The following is a 25043-nucleotide window of genomic DNA, read 5'->3' as shown; positions in this document are numbered from 1 at the left end:
TCTTTAACTAAATAGGGCTATCTTCTGAATACCACCCTTACCATGTCACAACACAACTGATTGGCTCACACGCATTAAGGAAAGAAATTCCACAAATTAACTTTTAACAAGGAACACCTGTTAATTGAAATGCATTCCAGTTGACTACCTCATGAAGCTGGTTGAGAGAATGCCATGAGTGTGCAAAGCTGTCATCAAGGCAAAAAGTAGCTACTTCAAAATCTCAAATATAAAATTTAAATTTGATTTGTTGAACACTTTTTTCTTTACTACATGAGTCCATATGTGTTATTTCATAGTTTTGATGTCTTCACTATTATTCTACAATGTAGAAAATAGTCAAAATAAAGAAAAACCCTTGAATGAGTAGGTGTGTCCAAACTTTTGACTGGTACTGTAGGCTTTATGTGTGTTTTATATAAAAACCAAGACAGAAATGCTAGTGTCTGTGTGTTGAGAGAGAGAGAGGGGAGAGCGAGAGAAAGAGAGGGGAGAGAGAGAGAGAGAGAGAAAAAGAGAGAGAGAGGGGAGAGAGAAAGGGGAGAGAACATACTGTACACAACCACATCAGACTCATATATTTTCCCCAAAAAATGATGTAGTTTATCTTTTTCCTTCATTTGCATCTCGTTTCACAATAAAAAATTAAAGAAACCGCCATACCATGAAAATGTAATAAAATAACAATACAAATAATATGTATATAGAATTATCAACAAACAGACAATAATAATAACAATACTATTAATCGTTAACATAATATGACACTTGTTAATCGCTGGTCTCATGCATACTCATACACCACCCGTTCGTTAGGAAAGAGAGGGCGATCTCTAAAAATACAACCAGGAGTTCAACCAGTTCAGAATAAGCGCCTAGCTACATGCAATGACATAAAAGAGAGCCTCATGTACACATTCTTCCTGGCATAAGGTCATTTACACCAGACTGTACTGCATTATATTGCTGCTCCCACCTAGCATACTGTACAGGGCACAATACAAAACTGGAGTTGAACAACATACGCTGTGATGCGCCCAGAGTCTGGGGCTATGGTATAGTACAGACAACACAGACTGTGAGCAACGTTTTCACTCCTCTCATCCCTCTCTCCCTTTTGTCATCTGGTTTCCCAATCAGTTCATTTCTCCTCAGGTTCCTATGGTTTGATGCTTCCTTCAATGTTCTTAGTGCTTCTGTTTTGGTGTTTTCTTCTTCCTTTGCAGATATTTCTTTGTCTTCCGTGGGCTTGTTCCCCCTCTCTGTTTCCTCCCTTACAGGGTCTTGTCGCTTTCCTTCTTTAAGTGGCTGAGGAAGAGAGAAGATACTGTATGAGACAGGGTCAGGGATGATGCACACACACACACGCACGCACACACACACACACACACACAAACACACACGCACACACACACACAAACACACACGCACGCACGCACGCACACACACACACACACACACACAAACACACACGCGCACTCTCTCTCACACACACACGCACACTCTCACACACTCTCTCACACACTCTCACACACACACACACCAGACACACCAGACACCAGTCTCCCCACACCCCACCCAGCTCCCCTGGTCCCATTAGTAGACTACCTGTAGTACTCGTCCTGGGTGAGGGAGTGGTGGTGGTGGTGGTGGATCCACTGCTGTTCCAGGGCCAGTCTCTGGATCTGCAGCTCTGCGCTCTGGGCCTGCTGCATGGCCTGGAGCTGGTGGGCCGCTGACATGGAACCTGTCAGAGAGGAGGGCTGGGGCAGCTCACGGAACGGAGCGCCTGGAGGGGGAAGGAAAAGGGAAGAGGAAAGGAGTGGAGAAGAGGAGAGACGGGTGAGAGGAGGAGTGGAGAAGAGGAGAGACGGGTGAAAGGAGGAGTGGAGAAGAGGAGAGACATGTGAGAGGAGGAGTGGAGAAGAGACAGGTGAGAGGAGTGGAGAAGGGAGAGACAGGTGAGAGGAGGAGTGGAGACAAGGAGAGACAGGTGAGAGGAGGAGTGGAGAAGAGGAGAGACAGGTGAGAGGAGGAGTGGAGAAGATGAGAGACGTGAGAGGAGGAGTGGAGAAGAGGAGAGACAGGTGAGAGGAGGAGTGGATAAGAGGAGAGACAGGTGAGAAGAGGAGTGGAGAAGAGGAGGGACAGGTGAGAGGAGGAGTGGAGAAGAGGAGAGACAGGTGAGAGGAGGAGTGGAGAAGAGGAGAGACAGGTGAGAGGAGGAGTGGAGAAGAGGAGAGACAGGTGAGAGGAGGAGTGGAGAAGAGACAGGTGAGAGGAGGAGTGGAGAAGAGACAGGTGAGAGGAGGAGTGGAGAAGGGAGAGACAGGTGAGAGGAGGAGTGGAGACGAGGAGAGACAGGTGAGAGGAGGAGTGGAGAAGAGGAGAGACAGGTGAGAGGAGGAGTGGAGGAGAGACAGGTGAGAGGGGGAGTGGAGAAGAGGAGAGACAGGTGAGAGGAGAAGTGGAGAAGAGACAGGTGAGAGGAGGAGTGGAGAAGAGGAGAGACAGGGAAGGGAGAGACAGGTGAGAGGAGGAGTGGAGAAGAGACAGGTGAGAGGAGGAGTGGAGAAGGGAGAGACAGGTGAGAGGAGGAGTGGAGAAGAGGAGAGACAGGTGAGAGGAGGAGTGGAGAAGGGAGAGACAGGTGAGAGGAGTGGAGAAGAGGAGAGACAGGTGAGAGGAGGAGTGGAGAAGAGGAGAGACAGGTGAGAGGAGGAGTGGAGAAGAGGAGAGACAGGTGAGAGGAGGAGTGGAGAAGAGACAGGTGAGAGGAGAAGTGGAGAAGAGACAGGTGAGAGGAGGAGTGGAGAAGGGAGAGACAGGTGAGAGGAGTGGAGAAGAGGAGAGACAGGTGAGAAGAGGAGTGGAGAAGAGGAGAGACAGGTGAGAGGAGGAGTGGAGAAGGGAGAGACAGGTGAGAGGAGGAGTGGAGAAGAGGAGAGACAGGTGAGAAGAGGAGTGGAGAAGAGGAGAGACAGGTGAGAGGAGGAGTGGAGAAGAGAGACAGGTGAGAGGAGGAGTGGAGAAGAGGAGAGACAGGTGAGAGGAGGAGTGGAGAAGAGGAGAGACAGGTGAGAGGAGGAGTGGAGAAGAGACAGGTGAGAGGAGGAGTGGAGAAGAGACAGGTGAGAGGAAGAGTGGAGAAGAGACAGGTGAGAGGAAGAGTGGAGAAGAGGAGAGACAGGTAAGGTAGATAGTGACAGAAAGATAGGTACAGTAGGTATCATATTCATGATACAACATAGACAGACAGGCAGGCAGACAGAAAAATAAACAAACAGACTGAAAAAAACAGCCTTTCCTCACCGAAGAGTTGTTGTCGTAGCACCTCGCTTTCAGTGAGGGGGTGTGCCAGGATGGGGGTGCCCAGCGCTGCTCCTGGGTAGGGCAGGCGGGCCAGGGGAGACCCCGATGCCAACGGGTCCATCAGGGGGTGCACCCCGCCCGCCGCTAGGGGCCAATGATGTAACAGGAAACACAAGGAGATATTTAATAAGAGTCACAGCATCAACAACCACGTTAACATCAACATCTGTATCAGACAGGAAGAGCTTTCTCAGGTCCAGCTCAAAAGAGCACTAAATAGTAGTGTGTAGATCATAGTACAAGATCACAACTGTGGTTAGCAGCAGTGGGTACCTGTGTCTTGCTGGTGCAGGTGCAGGTGAGAGTGGATGTGTGAGTGCTGGTGATGATGAGGCGTGACGTTCAACATCTGAAGACGCCCCGGAATCTCTCCTCCTCCTGTTCCTCCTCCTCCACTTCCACCACTTCCTCCACTTCCATTGCTTTCCCCTCTTTCTCTTTCTCTTTCTCTCTCTCTCTCTCGCTCCCTCTCTCGTCCCCTCTCTCCACCGGCTGGCAGCCCCGCTCTGTCTCGCTCTCTTTCTCTCTCCCTCTCTCCACTCCTCTCTCTCTCAGAGGTGGTGGGGGAGCGAGTGGGAGGGGGGTAGGTCTCAGGAGGGGCGGTCACCGGGGCAGGGGCAGGTGGAGGGTGAGATGGGGGGAGGGAGCTGGGAAAGGAGTGCGGTGCGGGGTGATGGAGGGATGAAACAGGGTTGGAGGAGGGTGGAGGAGGAGCAGGCAGAGGTGCAGCTGCAGGGGCTGGGGGTGGAGGGGCTGGTGCAGGTGCAGGGTGAGAGGGGAGCGAGGGATGAAGCAGGGAGAAGGGGGGAGGGTTGGAGAGGGACTGAGGGGCGGGAGGAGGGTTAGGGAGGCGACTCACTGGGGCTAACGCTGGGTTCTGGAGGGGCGGTGGTGGGGGTGGAGGAGCCTGGGGAGGGGGGGTGCCGTAAATGGACACCTCACCTCCACCCCCTCCCCCCAGCAGTAGGGAGTGAGCATGTGCATGAGCGTGTGCGTGGGCATGCGAGTGGGAGTGGGCGAGGGCGAGAGCCGTAGGATCTCCCAAGGAGCCCGGCTGGTACACCCTGTCCTCACTCTTAAACTCAAACCCCGGCTTCATGCGCTCACGGTGGGCTGCCACTGCATGGGGAAACCCCATCCCCCCTAACCCTGCACCCCCCATCCCCCCATGTCCTCCTCCATGCCCCCCTGGCCCTCCCTCCATACTGCCCCCATAGAGGAAACCCAAGATGGCTGCCGCTGTGGCTGCATCAGCAGGCATGTGATGTGGGTGGGCCAGAGCATGGTTCTGGAACTGGGGGAGGAAGAAGGAGGGGTGGACATGGGGGTGGCCATGAGGGTGGCCATGATGGTGGACATGTGGGTGTTGGTGTTGGCGACTAGCCCCGAGGGGGGACATGGCGTGGGGCCGGGCGTACTCGCTCAGGGTCCGCAGTGCGGGGGTGTCAGGGCCCAGGTACGGCCCTCCTAACCCGATCCCCAGAGCCCCCTGTGGGCCAACCACCGTTGAACCCCCCATTGACTGCATGAGGAGGGAGTGTGGGATGTGTTGAGAGAGGGAGGGGTGGAGGTGGGAGTGGTGGAGGTGAGCGTGGGGGTGAGGGTGGGAGTGGTGCTGCTGGGGGTGAGGTTGAGGGTGAGACCCAGGGTTAGAAGAAGAGGAGTTAGGGTCGAGGAGGATGGAGGAGGAGGGGAAGAAGAGAGAGGATCCCTGGCGTTGTATATTTCCATTGTTATTGTCCTTCTGTTGCTGCAGGGAAAGAGGGAGCATTTAAAGAGACAAAATGGAGAAGGAAATTGAGCATTGTGTCCCTCTCCCTCGCTCATCGCCTCCCCCTCCCTGCCTCATTATACTCACTTGTAGATGCCTCTCCAGGTCCCGCTCCCTCTCTCTCTCCCTCTCTCGTTCCCGCTCTTTCTCCCTCAGGTCTCTGGCCCTCTGCTCCACCTCTCTCCGGGCTCTCTCGATCACCTCGTTCCTCTTCTTCCACAGTTTGGAGCCGTCCAGGGGGACAAAGAGAACGTCGCTGCGGGCGCAGGAGTTTCCACTGCCCCGATCTAGAACCCTGTGGAACCTAGAACCACATCAGCAAAATATAACAAATTTATGCATCGGATTTTGTTCCCATATGATGATACTATCTTTATTATCTGGCAATGTCTTCTGTGATGGTGTTGTTGTCTTTGATATACTGTAGGCTTGTCTACAAAACATCTTCTGTGATGGTGTTGTTGTCTTTGATTATACTGTAGGCCAGTCTACAAAACATCTTCTGTGATGGTGTTGTTGTCTTTGATTATACTGTAGGCCTGTCTACAAAACATCTTCTGTGATGGTGTTGTTGTCTTTGATTATACTGTAGGCCAGTCTACAAAACATCTTCTGTGATGGGTGTTGTTGTCTTTGATATACTGTAGGCCTGTCTACAAAACATATTCTATGATGGTGTTGTTATCTTTGATTATACTGTAGGCCTGTCTACAAAACATATTCTGTGATGGTGTTGTTGTCTTTGATTATACTGTAGGCCTGTCTACAAAACATCTTCTGTGATGGTGTTGTTGTCTTTGATTATACTGTAGGCCAGTCTACAAAACATATTCTGTGATGGTGTTGTTGTCTTTGATTATACTGTAGGCCTGTCTACAAAACATCTTCTGTGATGGGTGGTGTTATCGTTGATATACTGTAGGCCTGTCTACAAAACATCTTCTGTGATGGTGTTGTTGTCTTTGATTATACTGTAGGCCTGTCTACAAAACATCTTCTGTGACAGGTGTTGTTGTCTTTGATATACTGTAGGCCTGTCTACAAAACATCTTCTGTGACAGGTGTTGTTGTCTTTGATATACTGTAGGCCTGTCTACAAAACATCTTCTGTGATGGTGTTGTTGTCTTTGATTATACTGTAGGCCTGTCTACAAAACATATTCTGTGATGGTGTTGTTGTCTTTGATATACTGTAGGCCTGTCTACAAAACATCTTCTGTGATGGGTGTTGTTGTCTTTGATTATACTGTAGGCCAGTCTACAAAACATCTTCTGTGATGGTGTTGTTGTCTTTGATTATACTGTAGGCCAGTCTACAAAACATCTTCTGTGATGGGTGGTGTTATCGTTGATATACTGTAGGCCTGTCTACAAAACATCTTCTGTGATGGTGTTGTTGTCTTTGATTATACTGTAGGCCTGTCTACAAAACATCTTCTGTGACAGGTGTTGTTGTCTTTGATATACTGTAGGCCAGTCTACAAAACATCTTCTGTGATGGTGTTGTTGTCTTTGATATACTGTAGGCCTGTCTACAAAACATCTTCTGTGATGGTGTTGTTGTCTTTGATATACTGTAGGCTTGTCTACAAAACATCTTCTGTGATGGTGTTGTTGTCTTTGATTATACTGTAGGCCAGTCTACAAAACATCTTCTGTGATGGTGTTGTTGTCTTTGATTATACTGTAGGCCAGTCTACAAAACATCTTCTGTGATGGTGTTGTTGTCTTTGATATACTGTAGGCCTGTCTACAAAACATCTTCTGCGATGGTGTTGTTGTCTTTGATTATACTGTAGGCCTGTCTACAAAACATCTTCTGTGATGGTGTTGTTGTCTTTGATATACTGTAGGCCTGTCTACAAAACCTCTTCTGTGATGGGTGTTGTTATCTTTGATTATACTGTAGGCCTGTCTACAAAACATCTTCTGTGATGGTGTTGTTGTCGTTGATATACTGTAGGCCTGTCTACAAAACATCTTCTGTGATGGTGTTGTTGTCGTTGATATACTGTAGGCCTGTCTACAAAACATCTTCTGTGATGGTGTTGTTGTCGTTGATATACTGTAGGCCTGTCTACAAAACATCTTCTGTGATGGTGTTGTTGTCGTTGATATACTGTAGGCCTGTCTACAAAACATATTCTGTGATGGTGTTGTTGTCTTTGATTATACTGTAGGCCTGTCTACAAAACATATTCTGTGATGGGTGTTGTTGTCTTTGATTATACTGTAGGCCTGTCTACAAAACCTCTTCTGTGATGGTGTTGTTGTCTTTGATTATACTGTAGGCCAGTCTACAAAACATCTTCTGTGATGGTGTTGTTGTCTTTGATTATACTGTAGGCCTGTCTACAAAACATCTTCTGTGATGGTGTTGTTGTCTTTGATTATACTGTAGGCCAGTCTACAAAACATCTTCTGTGATGGGTGTTGTTGTCTTTGATATACTGTAGGCCTGTCTACAAAACATATTCTGTGATGGTGTTGTTATCTTTGATTATACTGTAGGCCTGTCTACAAAACATCTTCTGTGATGGTGTTGTTGTCTTTGATTATACTGTAGGCCTGTCTACAAAACATCTTCTGTGATGGTGTTGTTGTCTTTGATTATACTGTAGGCCAGTCTACAAAACATATTCTGTGATGGTGTTGTTGTCTTTGATTATACTGTAGGCCTGTCTACAAAACATCTTCTGTGATGGGTGGTGTTATCGTTGATATACTGTAGGCCTGTCTACAAAACATCTTCTGTGATGGTGTTGTTGTCTTTGATTATACTGTAGGCCTGTCTACAAAACATCTTCTGTGACAGGTGTTGTTGTCTTTGATATACTGTAGGCCTGTCTACAAAACATCTTCTGTGACAGGTGTTGTTGTCTTTGATATACTGTAGGCCTGTCTACAAAACATCTTCTGTGATGGTGTTGTTGTCTTTGATTATACTGTAGGCCTGTCTACAAAACATATTCTGTGATGGTGTTGTTGTCTTTGATATACTGTAGGCCTGTCTACAAAACATCTTCTGTGATGGGTGATGTTGTCTTTGATTATACTGTAGGCCAGTCTACAAAACATCTTCTGTGATGGTGTTGTTGTCTTTGATTATACTGTAGGCCAGTCTACAAAACATCTTCTGTGATGGGTGGTGTTATCGTTGATATACTGTAGGCCTGTCTACAAAACATCTTCTGTGATGGTGTTGTTGTCTTTGATTATACTGTAGGCCTGTCTACAAAACATCTTCTGTGACAGGTGTTGTTGTCTTTGATATACTGTAGGCCAGTCTACAAAACATCTTCTGTGATGGTGTTGTTGTCTTTGATATACTGTAGGCCTGTCTACAAAACATCTTCTGTGATGGTGTTGTTGTCTTTGATATACTGTAGGCTTGTCTACAAAACATCTTCTGTGATGGTGTTGTTGTCTTTGATTATACTGTAGGCCAGTCTACAAAACATCTTCTGTGATGGTGTTGTTGTCTTTGATTATACTGTAGGCCAGTCTACAAAACATCTTCTGTGATGGTGTTGTTGTTTTTGATATACTGTAGGCCTGTCTACAAAACATCTTCTGCGATGGTGTTGTTGTCTTTGATTATACTGTAGGCCTGTCTACAAAACATCTTCTGTGATGGTGTTGTTGTCTTTGATATACTGTAGGCCTGTCTACAAAACCTCTTCTGTGATGGGTGTTGTTGTCTTTGATTATACTGTAGGCCTGTCTACAAAACATATTCTGTGATGGGTGTTGTTGTCTTTGATATACTGTAGGCCTGTCTACAAAACATATTCTGTGATGGGTGTTGTTATCTTTGATTATACTGTAGGCCTGTCTACAAAACATCTTCTGTGATGGTGTTGTTGTCGTTGATATACTGTAGGCCTGTCTACAAAACATCTTCTGTGATGGGTGTTGTTATCTTTGATTATACTGTAGGCCTGTCTACAAAACATCTTCTGTGATGGTGTTGTTGTCGTTGATATACTGTAGGCCTGTCTACAAAACATCTTCTGTGATGGTGTTGTTGTCATTGATATACTGTAGGCCTGTCTACAAAACATCTTCTGTGATGGTGTTGTTGTCGTTGATATACTGTAGGCCTGTCTACAAAACATCTTCTGTGATGGTGTTGTTGTCGTTGATATACTGTAGGCCTGTCTACAAAACATATTCTGTGATGGTGTTGTTGTCTTTGATTATACTGTAGGCCTGTCTACAAAACATATTCTGTGATGGTGTTGTTGTCTTTGATTATACTGTAGGCCTGTCTACAAAACATATTCTGTGATGGGTGTTGTTGTCTTTGATTATACTGTAGGCCTGTCTACAAAACCTCTTCTGTGATGGGTGTTGTTGTCTTTGATTATACTGTAGGACTATCTACAAAACATCTTCTGTGACAGGTGTTGTTGTCTTTGATTATACTGTAGGACTATCTACAAAACATCTTCTGTGACAGGTGTTGTTGTCTTTGATTATACTGTAGGCCTGTCTACAAAACATCTTCTGCGATGGTGTTGTTGTCTTTGATTATACTGTAGGCCTGTCTACAAAACATATTCTGTGATGGTGTTGTTGTCTTTGATTATACTGTAGGCCAGTCTACAAAACATCTTCTGTGATGGTGTTGTTGTCTTTGATTATACTGTAGGCCTGTCTACAAAACATCTTCTGTGACAGGAATACATTTCTCAGCCCCTTTATCTATAAATAATAGCTGACATATTATGATAAGTGCCAGTGACAAAAACAGAGATAAAACCACATTAATCAGTTGTTAGAACTTGTTAGAGTGACATATGATGGAGCCCTTCTGTTGCTATGACGCCTATCCCATCTCACCGTGCTGATTGGCTGGCGTGGATCGGAATGTCCACCGGCTTGGGCTCAGGGGAGGGGCTTCTTAAAACAGGAGGTGGGCTTTCACTCTCCTCCCTCTCTTCTATTGGTTCCTCCTTGATGACAGGTGGGGGAGGTGGACCTGTGGACGAATCAGAATGCCCATCTCTAGGAAGTGAGGAGCTACAGCCAGGGGCCGAAGTGCCATTGTTGTTGCCGGGGTTACTAAGAGGTGGGGGTCCTTTTGAGGCGTTTTGAGGTGAGAGGGACTGAGAGAGAGAGTTGGTATGGCTGCTGCCACTGCTACTGTTACTATTGCTGTTAGTCAGGACCAGGTTGTTCCCACTGTTCCCATTGGAGTGGTAGGGGCTGCTGAAGGGGGCGTGGCTGTTCAAAGTGCTGTGAAAAGGTGAGGGCCGACAGCCAGGTGACACACCTGAACCAGGAAGTGACATGTTGGCCCCGGAGGAGGAGCCTGGCGGGTAGGAAGGAAACCCTCCCATCTGATTGGTGGAGGGGCTTAGTAAAGGAGAGAGGGGTGTTGCAGGAGTCTGATTGGAGGAAGGGTAATTTGCCGGACGAACGTGATTGGGTCCCAGGCCGGAGGGGGGTTGGGGCTGAGCGAGGGAGGTTTGGGGAGTGGGGAGAGGGGGAGGAGGTGGCGGAGGAGGGTAAGGAGCATTCGTAGGGTGTCCATGAGGAGTGGAGGAGGAAGAGGAGGGAGAAAGGGAAGGGGGTTGGGGGGGACCGCCACGGTTTTGGTACAGAGACGACTCTCGCTGGTTGGTGTCCCTCTCTCGGTCCCTGTCTCTGGGCTGCTGGGCTGGAAAGTGGGGGTGGGGCAGGTGGGGGATCTGAGGTCCACCTGGGTAGTCTCGGCCCAGGTTTGGAGTCATTCCGGGAGGACTGGGGTACTCACGGGCCGGGCCGGTGGAGGGGGGGCCACCAGGGGGATAGTCCTTGGCCCCAGGAGGGTACTCTCTGTGGAAGTGTTCTGGTCCAGAGGGGGAACTGTGCCTTGTCTGTCCCTGGTCCATCGATGGGGGGTAGTCTCGTTTGGTGGCGCTTTGAGGATGTGGGTGGGGGGGTAGGGTAGGGTGGCTGGGGTTGTTTTGGGGTGAGGAAGGGGGATCGCGGTTTAGCATGGGGGCTGCAGGTAACCCACTGGTTGAGCTTGGGGGGTTTCCTAGTGGTAGGGGGTTATTATTGGGGTTACTATTGCCCCCCACCTCTCTCATCTGGCCCCCAAACTCGCCCCACCGCCCCCCCTCTTTGTCTCTGGGGTGCCCCCTTCCTCCCCCAGCACCGGTGGGTCCAAACTCTCTGTTCTGATTCTCATTACGATTCTGTAAAGGAAACTCCCTTCCTCCTACATCCCTCTCTCCCTCCCTCTCTCTATCTCTATCTCTATCCCTCTCTCTTTCTCTGAACCCCCCCGGTCCAAATTCTCTTCCCCCAGGACCCATTGGGGGGTCTCTCCCAGAGCCCTGAGGTCCCAGGCCTGGGTACTCCCGGTTCTGACCCCCAAACTCCCTCCCTTGGACCCCATTAGGACCCCCCATCCCACCAGAAGTGCTGCTGTTACTACCACTACCAGCCGAGAAATCCCTACCTATCTCCCTCCCCCCATACTCCACCCTCACTCCCCCCCTCTCCCTCTCGCCGGCCACCCCCCTCTCCCTTTCCCCTCCCCCGGAAGCGTACCTGGGGAGGTACTCCTTGTGGGGGTGGGGGAGGTAAGGGGGGTGGGAGGAGGACGAATGACGGGAGGAAGGGGGGTTGTAGACGGATGGCAGTTGCTGCTGCTGCACTGGGGGTTGGTGCTGCGGCTGGTGAGTGTGGTGGTTACCAGAGTAACGGGTGTAGCCCCAGCTCCCCTGGCAACCGGTTGCGGTGCCTCCCTGCCAGCCAGTGGGACTGTAGTGGTGGGGGTGGGGCGGGGGCTGGGAGGGGGGTAAGGGGCTGGTTTGGGGTAACAGAGAGGGAGGAGCCGTCTTGTTGTCCATCAGTTTCTCACCTTTCTCCATTTTCTCTCTCTCTACCTTGACTTCTGAGGGCAGGTTCTGCCCCCCTAGTTCTAAGGGTTTCAGCGCTGGTGGAGGAGGAAGGGGTGGTGGAGGGGGGTGTGGAATGTTGGGGTTGCCGAGGGGATAGTCTCCCCCGGCGACAGTTGCCTTGGTCACGCACTGAGCTTTAGCTTTGGAGTTCATTCGATTGCCACTGTGCACAGTGTCAGCGCTGGCCGGTCCATACTCCATCTTGCTTACCAGCTTGGAGTCCTGTGAGAAATAGGACTTCCTGCCACTATTGCTGTCATTGGCTGAATCCCCTGCTCCGCGGAGAGAGGGAACAGGAGCAGAGGAAGATATGGAGGAGGATGGCAGCTTCAGAGAAGGGCTGTCCTCTATTCCTCCATCCTTCCTTTCTCCATCCCCGCAAGACTCATCCCCTCTCCCCTCTCTGGCTGCTCTCCTTTCCTCTCCTCCTGTCTTCCCCACTCCTCCCTCTTTCCTTTTCTCCCGTTCCCCCTCTCCTTGCTTTGGTGAGTCTGGACCATCAGAGTCAGAGTCTAAACTGGCTGGAGGCGAGGCAGAGAGACTCGGGGAGGAAGATCGATTGTCCTGGTCGATGTCCCGCCCACTGCTCAGACTATTGGCCAAGCTCCCTACAACTGAGCTCCTGCTGCCCTGGGATTGACCATCCTCGTTGTCACTGTCACGTGACTGTCTGGGAGCCGAGGGTGGGGGCGGTATAGTGGGGGGAGTACTGTCAGTTGAATGAGTTGAAGTCGGTGGGTTGGTGACAGAGGAAGAATCCTGATGACATAAGGTGAATATGAGGAAAGTATATATTAATTAAATGTTGACATTAAAACATCAGAATTCAACCTAGTGGTGCAGTTCAACATCACATTACACTAACCTGGACTTTCTGCCTCTTTGGTGGAGGCACAAGTTCCTCCCCTTCACTCTCTGACGAATCATGGCCTTGCGATCTGTGATTGAAGCGAGCCAATTCCTCGCCAGCAGCTCTTTGCTATGATACAGAATATGCCATGTATATCATTTTTAAAGTAAGAAAGACAAACTCAAAGATATGACACTGCAGGTAAAGCAGTATAAAACACACCACTTTGGCACCACAATTGTAAATATAAGGCAACCATGGTGGTGATGACTCATACAGGCATACAGACACACGGCTTCATTAAGGCTTACATGTAGATCAATATCTAATGACTGACAGCCTCTTCTCTCACTCACACACACACACACACACACACACACTTTACTATAGACAAATCTAGATGGAAAGACTACATGACAAACTAAGCCAAAAGGAGAAAGAGACTGCCATTACTAGAGACACAGAGGGACAACATTACAAGAGTTTCTTAGAGAGAACACGGGAAAGAACAGACATAAAACATGATAGGTTCTCACCGTCTGCCTGTCGTTTCGTTCTGCACGAGAAGGGCTGGGATGCGGGCGTCTACCCCTCCTCTCCTCGTTGCTTCCCCCCCGCCTCCGCCCACTGCGCATTGGCATCTGAACCGCCAGGGGTGGAAGGGGCATGAAGAAAGAGGAGAAACAAACGAAGAGAGAGAAGGGGAAATGGGGTATGAGGGGGGTAAAGGAGGGTAGAGGGAGGTAGAGGGTGGTTAAAGGGGGTAGAGGTGGGTAATGGGGGTAGAGTGGGTAGACGTGGGTAAAGAGGGGTAGAAGGAGGTAAAGGGGGGTTGAGGGAGGTAAAGGGGTTAGAGGGAGGAAAAGGGGGTAGAGGGAGGTAAAGGGGGGTTGAGGGAGGTAAAGGGGTTAGAGGGAGGAAAAGGGGGTAGAGGGAGGTAAAGGGGGGTTGAGGGAGGTAAAGGGGGGTTGAGGGATGTAAAGGGGGTAGAGGGAGGTAAAGGGGGGTTGAGTGAGGTAAAGGGGGTAGAGGGAGGTAAAGGGGGTAGAGGGAGGTAAAGGGGGTAGAGGGAGGAAAAGGGGGTAGAGGGAGGTAAAGGGGGGTTGAGGGAGGTAAAGGGGGTAGAGGGAGGTAAAGGGGGGTTGAGGGGTGTAAAGGGGGGTTGAGGGAGGTAAAGGGGGGTTGAGGGATGTAAAGGGGGGTTGAGGGAGGTAAAGGGGGTAGAGGGAGGTAAAGGGGGGTTGAGGGAGGTAAAGGGGGTAGAGGGAGGAAAAGGGGTTAGAGGGAGGAAAAGGGGTTAGAGGGAGGTAAAGGGGGGTTGAGGGAGGTAAAGGGGGTAGAGGGAGGTAAAGGGGGGTTGAGGGATGTAAAGGGGGGTTGAGGGAGGTAAAGGGGGTAGAGGGAGGTAAAGGGGGGTTGGGGGGGTAGAGGGACGTAAAGGGGTCAAAACAATAAGTAAAGAGAACAGTAGAGGACAAAACCAAGGAGGAGGAGGGGAGAGGGAGAAATAAAAAGTGAGGGATGGAGAGGGCAGAAAGGAGGGGAAAGGGGATCAGGAAGGGTACGGGGGAACGAAGGATAAAGAAATATGGAGGGGGCAGGAATGAGGGAGAAAGGAGAGAGAATCAGTAATGGGTGGGGGAGGGAAGAGAATGAGGAGGGAAAGGAAAGAGGATCAGTAATGGGTGGGGGAGGGAAGAGAATGAGGAGGGAAAAGAGAGAGGATCAGTAATGGGTGGGGGAGGGAAGAGAATGAGGAGGGAAAGGAGAGAAGATCAGTAATGGGTGGGGGAGGTAAGAGCATGAGGAGGGAAAGGAGAGAAGAGAAGAGGAATTGGGAGGGTAGAAGGCAGCAAGAACAAGGAGGAGAGAAGAGAACAGAGAGAGGAATAATTATGACATCAATGTCCACACAGAATACACACACAGAATACACACACAGAATACACACACAGAATACACACACAGAATATACACACAGAATATACACACAGAATATACACACAGAATACACACACAGAATACACACACAGAATACACACACAGAATATACACACAGAATACACACACAGAATATACACACAGAATATACACACAGAATAAACACACAGAATACACACACAGAATATCTTAACTTCAAAAGTCGTATTAATCTTAAATTATGTCAAATATAACATCACAATCTATCTCTGTGCAATATAGTACAACATAACAATAAACACATCTGCAATCTGACCCACACATGCACACTCAGCTACACAGGGGAACAAGGTAGAGATGAAGGAAGCCATTGAAACAGTTCATACCGATTCTTTGTGAGTTCGAGTTTTCATCGTTACTCCTTTATGATGTCCATCCCTCCCCACAGGCCATAGCAGTGAATGAAGTGGTGTCCTTGTCTTTCTCTGTAGGACTGAAAATCACCTCACCACCATCTGAGCTTCTACAACCTGGAAAAAAACACCACAATGATGAATTGTCTACCTAACCAGGCCAGTCCCATTGAATTAGGTAGCATCAGAAAACCCCATACAAATCAAATACAGTGATACAACAACAATAAAACAACACGTTATTTTACAGGACACGTTACAGAGCACCATCAATCATAATAACAAATGCTGTACACATATCGAAGGATAAATATTGAACAATCAATATCGAACAATAACATCAACATTACAACTACGGTTATAGGCAATTCATTGCAATGGTGGACTGATTAACCTGGCATGGCTTTGAGTGCATGTACAAGTCAAGGATCCTCAACACAACGATGCTACAGGAAAACTGATATCTGAATCATATCACACTTCAATACTGAATGGATGCATTGACGAGTAATACACCGCAGTTCAGTTCATTCAGAAGAATCACAGTTAAAGGAAAACTCCACCCGAAAACGATATTTTGGTATTTGTTTCATTAGTCCATTGTTGATATAGTCCCAAAAATGTTGCATGTCAGAAATCAAGTTTTCAAGATATTTAACTTTAAAAAACAGAAATACAACCGGTATGGTGCATTTGGATTCATACTGCAACAATGGACTAATGAAACAAATACCAAAATATAGTTTTGTGTGGTTTTCCTTTAAGGACATGTAATCTGTACACAGATGTAGGGATACTGTCGTGTATCACAATAAACACATTTGGAAGAAAATATTGTGTACACAGATTATTCCCTTATGCTGATGAACATTCATACTTGGATACTGTACAGAACCTTCCCAGAGAAATTGGATGTGTGTTTGAGTTCAGCCTGGGTCAGAAAGAGTTTAAACTGTTATAGCCATCTCTATGTGATACTGAGCCTCGGGTAACCAGCGGGGCTATTAGAACCACATTAGCTCATTTATTTCACCTTTATTTAACTAGGCAAGTCAGTTAAGAACAAATTCTTATTTACAATGACAACCTAGGAACAGTGGGTTAACTGCCTTGTTCAGGGGCAGAAGGACAGATTTTTACCTTGTCAGCTCTGGGACTTGATCTTGCAACCTTCTAGGTTACTAGTCCAATGCTCGAACCACTAGGCTACCTGCCACCCCTTACCTACCCTACAGGAGCCCAGCCCCAGACCCAAACCTACATGGGGTTAACAGTCTGATAATTCATTCATTCATAGATTCTAGGGCTGGGAATTACCAGAGACCTCACGATACGATATTACCATGATACTTATGTGCTGATACGATGTGTATTGCAAATCTCACGATTCTATGTTTTGCACATTGACACTGTTGTTTTATTGCGATTCGATGTTCCAAAAATATTGCTCAGACAACAGGTCATGAGAAAGCCAGTTTTGATCAGTCTTGGGAAAATAATATTGCAATATTGTCAAAACGATGCGATACGATATATCATCAAAAACAATATCCCAATATGTAACTGATCTTCCCCCCATCACTAATAGATACAGGTAATTGACCTTGACATGCAACATATATGTCCAACTCATTCACCCCTTCATTCATTAGGGTAGTAGACTATGAAATATGACACGGGTTGTACAGGTCCAACTCATTCACCCCTTCATTCATTAGGGTAGTAGACTATGAAATATGACACGGGTTGTACAGGTCCAACTCATTCACCCCTTCATTCATTAGGGTAGTAGACTATGAAATATGACACGGGTTGTACAGGTCCAACTCATTCACCCCTTCATTCATTAGGGTAGTAGACTATGAAATATGACACGGGTTGTACAGGTCCAAATCATTCACCCCTTCATTCATTAGGGTAGTAGACTATGAAATATGACACGGGTTTTACAGGTCCAACTCATTCACCCCTTCATTCATTAGGGTAGTAGACTATGAAATATGACACGGGTTGTACAGGTCCAACTCATTCACCCCTTCATTCATTAGGGTAGTAGACTATGAAATATGACACGGGTTGTACAGGTCCAACTCATTCACCCCTTCATTCATTAGGGTAGTAGACTATGAAATATGACACGGGTTGTACAGGTCCAACTCATTCACCCCTTCATTCATTAGGGTAGTAGACTATGAAATATGACACGGGTTGTACAGGTCCAACTCATTCACCCCTTCATTCATTAGGGTAGTAGACTATGAAATATGACACAGGTTGTACAGGTCCAACTCATTCACCCATTCATTCATTAGGGTAGTAGACTATGAAATATGACACGGGTTGTACAGATCCAACTCATTCACCCCTTCATTCATTAGGGTAGTAGACTATGAAATATGACACGGGTTTTACAGGTCCAACTCATTCACCCCTTCATTCATTAGGGTAGTAGACTATGAAATATGACACGGGTTGTACAGGTCCAACTCATTCACCCCTTCATTCATTAGGGTAGTAGACTATGAAATATGACACGGGTTGTACAGGTCCAACTCATTCACCCCTTCATTCATTAGGGTAGTAGACTATGAAATATGACACGGGTTGTACAGGTCCAACTCATTCACCCCTTCATTCATTAGGGTAGTAGACTATGAAATATGACACAGGTTGTACAGGTCCAACTCATTCACCCCTTCATTCATTAGGGTAGTAGACTATGAAATATGACACGGGTTGTACAGGTCCAACTCATTCACCCCTTCATTCATTAGGGTAGTAGACTATGAAATATGACACAGGTTGTACAGGTCCAACTCATTCACCCATTCATTCATTAGGGTAGTAGACTATGAAATATGACACGGGTTGTACAGGTCCAACTCATTCACCCCTTCATTCATTAGGGTAGTAGACTATGAAATATGACACAGGTTGTACAGGTCCAACTCATTCACCCATTCATTCATTAGGGTAGTAGACTATGAAATATGACACAGGTTGTACAGGTCCAACTCATTCACCTATTCACCCAGTCAAGCTCATGTGTACTGAATGAGGATATAAATAGAATAGTGACACACTGGGTGAAATAAAGGGATATATTTAGCCAGCTAGTTAGCACTGACAATGGAGGTCCTTGTGTTCAACCCATCGAGCAGTAAACACACAGTGTGTGGTGGCACCATTACTACATATATTAATTATTAGTGCATACTGCATATGTTGACTTATTCATACACTCACACACTGTATTCAAACAGTTACAGCTGTTAGTTACAGATTCACACACAGACACATATAGTGTATAGTCAGTTGGCATGAATTCAACATCAGGTGAGTGTGTGGGACCGACTGGCTTTGAACCTGGACTAAGTGCCACAAGACTCTGTTATCCTGCTGAGCTAAAGCCTAGGCATTAGCCCGGAGAGCTAACACAAGTCCACATCTCAGACTAGGCTACTCGTCCGTCATCAAGCTATCTTGGTTCACAGAACCACCTCCTTTACACGTGCAATGTGCATAGCTCTACAGTGACTTTACCCATAGACTTGTTGTCTACTATATTGCAGTAGTTAAGAGAATTCACAATTCCACACACTCAATGATAAACATTGAGCCATCACTTGTACTATGGAATCAATATTTTGGAAGTGTAGGCCTATGGGCCCAATGTAAAGCAGATATGGATCCTAATGACACATAGATACGTATACAGTCAGTGTATATCTTAGTCACAGGTGGCTGGCTGCTACTATTCATGGATTCATTTGCTGGTCCCTGGCTGTGGTCCATCAACACTAAAAGCAAACACAGCATTTACCATAGCTTATAATAATCACACAATGTACAGCAATGGTCAAACACAGACACACACATATGGGCACATGAACTGTTTATCGCTCTCACACACATGAAATCATTCAAATGAAATATGTGATGCATCGCAGCATGTCTTTAGCCCGTGTAAGTATGCAGTTTACACAGCTCACAACACCGACAGACACCGACACGCAGGCACCGAGAAGCAGGCACCGCAACGGTTCTCTTTCTTTCTTCTCCCGCTACTGTTATTGATACACATGCAGATGCGACCGGCTCTGCTATTCTGTACAACAAGCGAGCTACATCGGAATAGACTACACAGACGATGTAGACGCTATGTGCAATAGCACATATAGGCTAACACTGATAATGCAGAATAGAATGGGTCCTGTGTCTATCTATGCCTGTTGTGTTTCTCCCATAGGGTACTATTTTTTTTCTCCGTGTCTTGAAAAAAATATTCGGAATAGAATGGCGAAAGGCATTCTTTACCGACTCACCGAGACGCCTTTTCTCGTTGGAATGTGAGTGCGTCTGTTGTGCGTTGTAACCTAACACACATTTTACCCGGGCATGAATTACACATAACGCATGATTGTTAACGCACAAAGAAAGGGGGGGAAGACACAAACGTGGCCAACAAGAATAGCAAAAATATATAAGCATCCATTTTCCCTTCTCCTTACCTATGATATCCAGCGATGCGTGTCCCCTTTCACTCTCCCTTTCTTTAACCGTCTCTCTCGGTTTATACTGTACGTTGACATACACACATAGGAGCAGCACGCGCACCTATAAACAGAGGCTGCTGGATCATATTGCAACGGTTCCGCAAATAATGCAGAAATTTCTCTCTCCTTCCCAAATCGTTGCAGGAAAAAACGGGGTGCCGCTGAAGACTGTACGAATTGATGCGTACGTTTGCCTCTTCCCCACCCCCTTCTCCCCCTTCTCTTTCTCCCCCTTCCTCCGTCAAGACGACTTGCACTTTTTGCCGTCGGTACAGTCACAAAATCTACTGAGGGCGAGCAAGGGATGCACTTCGAGGAAGAGAGAAAGAGAGGGAGAGGAGGGCGTGATTAGCATATTCTTAAGGAATGGGGGAGCGAGAAGAAAGGGAGGCAGGGAGAAGGAAGAGGCGCAGAGGGCCAACACTCAGAAGAGGGGAGGGAAGGAGAGAAGTCTCTTTTTCAGTTTTATCTTCCCCCACTCCAATGTAGGATCACTGTGCATTAGCCTACTATATGCTAATTTGCATGGATCCTTTATACACACAATAACTCTCAAGTTACAGAATCTTACCTTCTCTCCCTTTGTTCTATAACTTCTCCCCATCATTGTATTGATGGGCACATGGCTACAGCATGCAGCCCAACGTGTAGTCAAACAGCATCGAACTGAATAATGCCGTTATAGCCTAGATAATAGTGCATTCTCAAAGTTTTGTATCCATTCTATTCATGCCTAGAACGGAGTTCTTCTTTGGGTGTATAACCCTTTCCCCTAAAACCTAGGCCGAGGCCTACCCCGTTTCTTCTCCTTCCACCTCTCTCTCTCCGTCTACCTCTCTCTTTTACTCTGCACAGTGTCGGGGGAGCTAGCTACAGTGTGTCCAGTCAAGCGGTTCTGCAAACCACCTCCCTACTCTCCCCTTTCATTTTTTCTTCTCCCCATTTGCACAGCGCCCTGTCCCGTCTCCTATTGTGTAGTAACCATAGTAACCATGTTGAGGAGCGCTCTACTGCGCTTGCGCGCCTTTTACCTTCACATAAAAAGGCCACGTCTCGCGCTCCCTCTGCTGCTACATTTAGAACATGCAATTGATATACCTGCAACAATTTATATAACAGTGTAGCTACAGCTGATACATTGTTAATATGATGCAGCTTGTCACTGCATACAGTGCGCATTACACGTGTCAGCCACGCCAGGGGCTTATTTAGGAGGATGCAAGATATACGAACAAAATCATCTATTTAATTAAGAATGGGTAAATGTGGCAGCCCAATGCATTTTTTATTTAACTAGACAAGTCAGTTAATAACAAATTCTTATTTTCAATGACGGCCTAGGAACAGTGGGTTAACTGCCTGTTCAGGGGAAGAATGACAGATTTTTTACCTTGGCAGCTCTGGGATTCGACCTGCCTCCCCGAATTTCTACCTGCAGAGTTCTAAACGTTCCATCCTATTGCATGTGAAAGTAGTGACATAGAGAAGATCCAGTAGCCAATACAGCCTATAACCAGCCTAAAGTAGAGCTTTCATTTTAATGATATAAAATCAAATATCCCATACAAAACACGCAGACACAATTGTGGCTGATGTTTACATCATAAGTGTTCATATCTTTATTGATTGGATGGTTTCTGTGGTAAGCTTTTAGATGTAAGTGGTAACATACAATTATGTTGCAGGCTTTTAGATGTAAGTGGTAACTGAAAGGTGGAAGGAGGGGAGGGGAGGAAAGGGGAAAGGGTTGGGCAATTGAGGAAACTGAGATGGGAAAACGCTTTGAAGTAAAGGGGAGGAGAAAAGAGAGGGATGGAAAAGAAGAGGGAACAGGTAGAGGAATGTGCATGTATGTTTTGAGAGAGAAACACTGCTTTGTGCAACACACTCATGTCTTGTTTAAAACCAATCAGTCCGTCTGCATTCTGCACCAGCCTCCAACTCATCATCTGATGAAACATATAACCTCCAATACATCAGTGTGTTTTCAGTGATATAAAGGCTAATTCATATGAATGTGTTTCTCAGTGCATCTGTCTGTCTGTCTGTCTCTGCTTTACTTTTTAAGGGGGTAATCGGTAATTGATTATTGGTCTGCTCGCACTCTGTCTGTCAGTCTGTCTCTTTATCCTTCCAACCATATGTCTGTCCGACCTTCTATCTATCTATCTATCTATCTATCTATCTATCTATCTATCTATCTATCTATCTATCTATCTATCTATCTATCTATCTATCTATCTATCTGTCTGTCTGTCTGTCTGTCTGTCTGTCTGTCTGTCTGTCTGTCTGTCTGTCTGTCTGTCTGTCTGTCTGTCTGTCTGTCTGTCTGTCTGTCTGTCTGTCTGTCTGTCTGTCTGTCTGTCTGTCTGTCTGTCTGTCTGTCTGTCTGTCTGTCTGTCTGTCTGTCTGTCTGTCTGTCTGTCTGTCTGTCTGTCTGTCTGTCGGATTCATTGAAGGTATTTATGTATATCTGTCTGTGTACATCTGTGTCTGTCCATCTATGTCAGTCTGTCTGTCTGTGCCCTGCAGTGATGTGATGTATGTCTGTGATTCTGTGTCAGTGTCTGTCAGCCCAGAGGGGTCTTAGAGGGCGGCGGGGTTCCGGAAGTTGTGCCCTGCGAAGCGAGCCTGGTCCCCTAACTCCTCCTCAATCCTAAGAGAGGATAAAGACAGCAAGAGAAAGAGAAAGTGAACAACAGAGAAGAATTCAGAGAAGAAGAACAGACAGACAGACAGACAGACAGACAGACAGACAGACAGACAGACAGACATACAGACATACATACATACATACTCACACAGCAACAACCACACACAGTGAGTAGGGTACCAACCTCATGAGTTGATTGTATTTGGCCAGCCGCTCTGATCGACAGGGAGCTCCAGTCTTGATTTGTCCAGTGCAGAGGCCCACCACCAGATCAGCAATGAAGGTGTCCTCTGTCTCACCTGAGCGGTGGCTCACCATCACCCCCCAGCCATTCTCCTGAGCCAACTTACACCTGGAGGACAGACAGAGAGACATACACAGAGAGACAGACAGAGAGGGAGAGAGAGAGAGACAGATACAGAGATGGAGAGAGAGGGAGAGGGAGAGATACACAGAGAGAGAGACAGCGACAGATACAGAGATGGAGAGATACACAGACAGAGAGACAGCGACAGATACAGAGATGGAGAGATACACAGACAGAGAGACAGCGACAGATACAGAGATGGAGAGATACACAGAGAGAGAGACAGCGACAGATACAGAGATGGAGAGATACACGGTAAGACAGAGAGAGAGAGAGACAGCGACAGATACAGAGATGAAGAGATACACGGAGAGACAGAGAGAGAGACAGCGACAGATACAGAGATGGAGAGATAAACAGAGAGGAGACAGACAGAGATAGAGAGAGAGACAGCGATATATACAGAGATGGAGAGAGAGGGAGAGATACACAGAGAGACAGAGAGAGAGAGACAGCCACAGATACAGAGATGAGAGATACAGAGAGAGAGAGAAAGGGAGACAGAGATGGAGAGAGAGAGAGAGATACAGAGAGGGAGAGATACTCAGAGACAGAGAGAGAGAGAGAGAGAGAGAGAGAGAGAGAGAGAGCGACAGATACAGAGATGGAGAGAGAGGGAGAGATACACAGAGAGAGAGAGAGAGAGAAAGAGAGAGAGAGAGAGAGAGAGAGAGAGAGAGAGACAGACAGACAGACAGAGAGAAAGAGAAAGAGAGAGACAGAGACAGACATACAGAGACGGAGAGGGAGAGACAAAGAGAGAGAGAGAGAGAGAGAGAGAGAGAGAGAGAGAGAGAGAGAGAGGGGTAGCATTTTGGATGAGGTGAGTTCTCACCTTTACAATGTAAAGCACATTGAAAATCACTATATAAAGGTCTGTATATAGGGTTTACAATAACATAAAACCTGCTCTAAAATCAACACACCATCTGCATCGCAAATGGCAACCTACAGTATGTATTCCCTATATAGTGCACTACTTTTGGACAGGGCCCATATAGCACTATATCAGGAAAGGGGTGCCATTTTGGACACACCCTAAAATACGAATCAGCTCCACACTCCCCTCCATGACTCACGCCTGAATGGCTTCGGTGACAGAGCCGATCTGGTTGACTTTGAGCAGCAGGCAGTTGCAGGCCCTCTCCTCCAGGGCGCGCTCTATCCTCTTGGGGTTGGTGACGGTCAGGTCGTCCCCCACCACCTGGATACCCACGGAGGCTGTCATCTGGGACCAGGCCGGCCAGTCATCCTGGTCAAACGGATCCTCAATGGACACCACTGGAGGAGAGAGGGCCAGGAGGAATGTTAGTGAGTGTTTGTGTGTGCTGCAGCCATAATGGAGAATAAGGACTGGGGGGGAATGAGGGTAGGCTAAGGATGACCTGGGACCATGCCTCAAGACACTGATCTAAGGACAGTTTTGTATTTAAACCCCTAATGGTTAATGTTACAATTTCTGAGCAGTTGATATTCATAGATCTGTCCCTAAAGGAAAGATCTACCTAGAGTGAAGGAAATGACTCTATCATGTTAAGGAGTTTGTATGTGTGTGTGTGTGTGTATATATATACAGTGCCTTGCGAAAGTATTCGGCCCCCTTGAACTTTGCGACCTTTTGCCACATTTCAGGCTTCAAACATAAAGATATAAAACTGTATTTTTATGTGAAGAATCAACAACAAGTGGGACACAATCATGAAGTGGAACGACATTTATTGGATATTTCAAACTTTTTTAACAAATCAAAAACTGAAAAATTGGGCGTGCAAAATTATTCAGCCCCCTTAAGTTAATACTTTGTAGCGTCACCTTTTGCTGCGATTACAGCTGTAAGTCGCTTGGGGTATGTCTCTATCAGTTTTGCACATCGAGAGACTGACATTTTTTCCCATTCCTACTTGCAAAACAGCTCGAGCTCAGTGAGGTTGGATGGAGAGCATTTGTGAACAGCAGTTTTCAGTTCTTTCCACAGATTCTCGATTGGATTCAGGTCTGGACTTTGACTTGGCCATTCTAACACCTGGATATGTTTATTTTTGAACCATTCCATTGTAGATTTTGCTTTATGTTTTGGATCATTGTCTTGTTGGAAGACAAATCTCCGTCCCAGTCTCAGGTCTTTTGCAGACTCCATCAGGTTTTCTTCCAGAATGGTCCTGTATTTGGCTCCATCCATCTTCCCATCAATTTTAACCATCTTCCCTGTCCCTGCTGAAGAAAAGCAGGCCCAAACCATGAT

The 25043-nt window shown here is 46.9% G+C and overlaps 2 protein-coding genes across 5 annotated transcripts in view; both read right to left on the bottom strand.

The window, feature by feature from the left end:
- Positions 1–578: 578 nt before the first annotated feature.
- Positions 579–20726, bottom strand: LOC110537453 (atrophin-1). Of its 3 annotated transcripts, XM_036941406.1 has the most exons (11): positions 20353–20721; positions 19737–20090; positions 15199–15342; positions 13429–13533; positions 12908–13021; positions 9989–12801; positions 5231–5447; positions 3646–5122; positions 3313–3456; positions 1609–1789; positions 579–1308 (listed from the first exon to the last, which is right to left on the bottom strand). In XM_036941406.1, the coding sequence occupies exons 3-11, from the start codon at positions 15223–15225 to the stop codon at positions 1275–1277; spliced, it is 5112 nt and encodes a 1703-aa protein (XP_036797301.1). In that variant the 5' UTR covers positions 15226–15342; positions 19737–20090; positions 20353–20721; the 3' UTR covers positions 579–1274. The 3 variants fall into 3 exon arrangements, with proteins under 3 accessions (XP_036797301.1, XP_036797302.1, XP_036797305.1); XM_036941407.1 differs by lacking the exon at positions 19737–20090; XM_036941410.1 differs by lacking the exon at positions 579–1308 and having other exon boundaries at positions 1652–1789; positions 3313–3469; positions 20353–20726.
- Positions 20727–21369: 643 nt separating this feature from the next.
- The window catches only part of LOC110537439 (gamma-enolase), a 12847-nt gene continuing 9173 nt past the window's right edge, over positions 21370–25043 (bottom strand). For both annotated transcript variants that reach the window (XM_036941413.1, XM_036941418.1), the window contains exons 9-11: positions 23881–24082; positions 22619–22786; positions 21370–22437 (exon numbers count right to left, since the gene is read on the bottom strand). In XM_036941413.1, coding sequence (XP_036797308.1) covers positions 22368–22437; positions 22619–22786; positions 23881–24082 — 440 coding nt within the window. In that variant the 3' untranslated portion in view covers positions 21370–22367. The remainder of the gene's footprint in view (positions 22438–22618; positions 22787–23880; positions 24083–25043) is intronic.

This window comes from Oncorhynchus mykiss, chromosome 2, assembly GCF_013265735.2.
Source record: "Oncorhynchus mykiss isolate Arlee chromosome 2, USDA_OmykA_1.1, whole genome shotgun sequence".
Classification (NCBI taxonomy): Eukaryota; Metazoa; Chordata; class Actinopteri; order Salmoniformes; family Salmonidae; genus Oncorhynchus; species Oncorhynchus mykiss.
This window is presented reverse-complemented; position numbering and strand designations above follow the sequence as displayed.

Coding starts and splice junctions, on each gene's coding strand:
- LOC110537453 (XM_036941406.1), bottom strand. CDS start 15,225: ATGAAAACTCGAACTCACAAAGAATCG. Junction 13,022..13,428: donor AACGAAACGACAGGCAGACG/GTGAGAACCTAT, acceptor TCTGTATCATAG/CAAAGAGCTGCTGGCGAGGA. Junction 12,802..12,907: donor CAAAGAGGCAGAAAGTCCAG/GTTAGTGTAATG, acceptor TTATGTCATCAG/GATTCTTCCTCTGTCACCAA.